Raw genomic sequence first — 3,562 nt, forward strand, 5'->3', positions numbered from 1 at the left:
CTCCCCAGCCACATTTCAGGAAAGCACACAGCCTACATTTGCAGTGAAAGGACCAGAAATGGCAAAAGAAACCTCAGTCCTTCACAGACCCCTTTGCTTTTCGGTATTGTGTGGCCAAGAGGTACACCTCTGATGATTCTTTCCTGCTGGCTTCCGGTTTCACAGTCCTCGTGTTCTGGAATTCCTCTGTCAGTCTCTTCTGTAAGCGATGGCTTTGGCTTCCAGCCCAGGTTTTACAAAGGAGTGTTCCCCCGGGCTGCAGGATGTCCGGGACCATGTCCAGGAGGGACAAGCACAGGCCAATGATCCTGTCATGGTCGAGGCCCCGGACCCCTGTGGCATTGGGTGCCATGTCACTCAGAATTACATCTGCTCTCCCACCAGGAAGCAGTTCTTGGATTCTCTGGAAGGTTCCTGGGTCAGTTACATTAGCAGGGCACAAAAAAGTTGCTCCTTCCAGGGGTGATATGTGAAGAAGATCTACCCCAAGCACAAAGCCAACAGGAGTGCTGGGCTCTAAGGAAGAAACCGTGAGTGCATTATTTATTTACACCCTGAATCTTCCCACAAAAACACATGCAACAAAGTAATAAAAGTCAGGACCAAGGAAAAGAGCTAATGAGCAAATATGTGGACACGGGCCTTTTCCCACTTTCTATACATCCTTCAAAATCACCTGGTGGAGGAACAGTGGTCTTTCACTTTACATCTGAGGAAACTGAGGCCCACCCAGAGAGGCAAAGTGGCTGTCCCACACCCCAGGACTCCGCTCCAACTCTGATTTCATTTCATTCCCAGAGGCTGCTCTCCCTGAAGTTTCTTATCTCTGAGTGTTCTTCTAGATATACTAAAACAGAAAATGACCCACTAGTATAGAAAGCGCCTCTGGACTAAATCAACAAATCCATTTTGCTGCTTAATCCAATTTCTTTCCATGTAGAAACTGTTAGAAACAAGCCAAGATGGGGAGAAAGGGCAGACGCAAAATAAGGTCCAAAAATTGCTACCTTGCCCGCATTTGGGTTGTGATACCAATTGTGAAATTCAAAGATGTCATCGTTTCACCTTACTTAAAACAGCTTGCTGCCTGCACGACTACTGTCCCCAGCCTCCACCTCCCCTCCTCAGGCTGCTCCCATATTCAAGGCCTCCACCTTCACAGGCCCTGGTGTCCCTCTCTGCGTCACTTCCTTACACTGAGGGCTTTTGCTCTGCTGATGCATGTCAGGGCTGATAAGGGTATTGTCACAGATTTGCTAGTTCAGTCTGTTTAGTAAAAAGGCGGATCCCCTGGGGGTGGAGGGGAAATGTGTGTTTTATTTCTATCTCAAGGTTATAAGTCTAGGTATTTTGCTGAGCACCTCATTTTCCAAAGGCCCAAACTCTCCCTTCTCAGCCCTGTTAAGTGAGATATCTGACATCTCACTTCAGGAACTTAAACTCTCTCCTTCAACACCCCATGTTACAACCTCAGGTGTCCACAAAAGGCAAATGGGGTGCAGTTTTGCAACTTCTGGGAGAGAAAGAAACTGAGTCACTTTATGCACATTTTGCGTCTGCCATTTCTCCCTACAAGTTAAACTTGGCCCATTCCTGCTTTTCCTGATGACCGATTGGGGAACAGGAACCCATGAAACCAGCTGTTAGCAGATATAGGGACAGGCTGCGGTGGCACACGGAACTAAAGGTTCTGACAGTCATTCACTTCATCAAGGATATTCGAGCTAAAAGCTTTCGAAGCTGTTCTCAAGCCCTTCAGACACCCCTGCCACACGGTAGGGCCGAGGCATGAACCAGCAAGCAGGGATCCCAGGCCTGCACTTTCAGCTGGTCACTAAACTCTGAGCCTCAATTTTCTCATTAGGAAAATGGGCATAAACGTCCCCACCCTAAGGTGTTTGGGAGAGGTCTTTGTGAACTGTCACAGAACGCCAGGGCATGCAGCACTCAGACTTTACAGAAGGTGACAGGGACAGCCCCCTGCAGCACCCGGCATGCTAGCAAGAGACTAGAAAGCTCCCTGATGCCACAGTAGCGCCATCATCTGCAGCACCACGCAACCATTCAAAAGGACACAGTTTTCCAGGTGCGTGGGAGGCTGGTTTATCTGTTGTTAACCAGGGGAACCATTTTATAAACAAAATCCTAAAATATAAGACATAACCGCTGAGTCCCTCACGTTGAGCCAGAGTAGAAAATCCAGAGCCCCAGCCACAGGGCTGAGACCTCAGGGGTGAGTCAGTGGTACCATCGTGGAAAGCTGTCCATATGCCCTAAGTTAAAAAAAGAGCTGCATTACGGCTCCCAGCAGCAAGACTGTAGTAGAAAGCCTTCTAAAAGAAAGTGTGTATGGCATAAATTCTGGAAGGACGCACCCCAGCACCTTCATGTACCTATCAGTGTGGTGTGATTTGGGGTGATTTTAATTCTCATGATGCCTTTGTACCTTCTCTTTCACTTTGAAAACGTCAGTGTCTTATTGTTATCATTGTTACTACTAAACAAACAACCCCTCCGTGCCCTCTGCCCTCTGCCCATCGCCTGGCGTCTGCAGACCCGTGGTGGCCCTAAGAGCCACAGGAGGCCCCACCTGCGCCTGCGGCGTTGACTTTCTGCACAGCCACCTGGCTCCATGCGCCGGGAGCCGCCCCACAGTCCAACACCCGGAGGCCGGGCCACAGGATCCGGTGCCGCTTGTTCACCTCCAGAAGCTTGAAGGCGCTTCGACACCGGTAACTCTCCGCCTTGGCAGCCTTCACGAACGGGTCCTTCAAGTGCCGCGTCAGCCACAGGTGCTCGGCGCCGCTCCTAGCCTTGCAGTGACGCCCAGCAGTGTGGAGGCTTTGACGCTGAAGGGAAGCCCACGCCAGCTTCCAGGAGCTGATGAGAGAGCAAGGGAGCAGGCAGGTGGCAGCGCAGTGTCACACACTCCCACGGGTCACGCGCTCGATGGGGGCCTGGGTGCAGCCCATGCATTCTCAGAGGCGGGCACGGAGGCCCAAGAAGAGGGCAACTTGACAAGGCCACAGCCAGAAGGCGGGTGTTATGGGCTGGACTGCAGTTGGAGTCCTAACCCCTGGGCCCTCAAAATGTGACTGGTGTTTAAAGAGGTCATTAAGGTGAAATGAGGCCATTGGGGTGAGCCCTCATCCAGCAGCACCGGTGTCCTCAGAATTCTGAGATTAGAACATGCACACGCAGAGGGACAACCACGTGAGGACACAGGAAGGAAGGAGGGCCGTCTGCAAGTCAAGGCCAGGCCCCAGGAGGGACCAGCCCTGCCGGCCCCGACCCCCTTGCTCTGGACTGCTCAACGGCCAGCCCAGCAACACAACCAACGTGTGCTGTTTAAGCCGCTCGGCCGGCGCCTTGTCACGGCTGCTGAGCTCACGCAGCAGGCAGCCAGCCTTCCGTCAACAGGTGTCCCTCCTGTCCGGAAGTTTTCTCCGGGGACAGTCACCTTTGTATCCACCAAGATCTCCCCAGCACTGCTTCACAGTGCTGATAAAGTTAATAAAGTAACTCTCTCACCCGGTACGAATTCTCACGGGCTCTGACAGGC

The 3,562-nt window shown here is 52.0% G+C and overlaps 1 protein-coding gene across 1 annotated transcript; it reads right to left on the reverse strand.

Annotated features, from left to right (window-relative positions):
- Positions 1–6: 6 nt before the first annotated feature.
- On the reverse strand, positions 7–2,915 carry MRM2 (mitochondrial rRNA methyltransferase 2; the record flags this gene model as incomplete). The annotated part of the gene is made up of 2 exons (XM_019637552.1): positions 7–516; positions 2,591–2,915. Coding segments are annotated over 2 exons (768 nt in total), but the record flags the coding sequence as incomplete, so codon positions are not given.
- Between the last annotated feature and the right edge of the window lie 647 nt (positions 2,916–3,562).

Source organism: Hipposideros armiger, unplaced genomic scaffold (genome assembly GCF_001890085.2).
Source record: "Hipposideros armiger isolate ML-2016 unplaced genomic scaffold, ASM189008v1 scaffold_33, whole genome shotgun sequence".
Taxonomy (NCBI): Eukaryota; Metazoa; Chordata; class Mammalia; order Chiroptera; family Hipposideridae; genus Hipposideros; species Hipposideros armiger.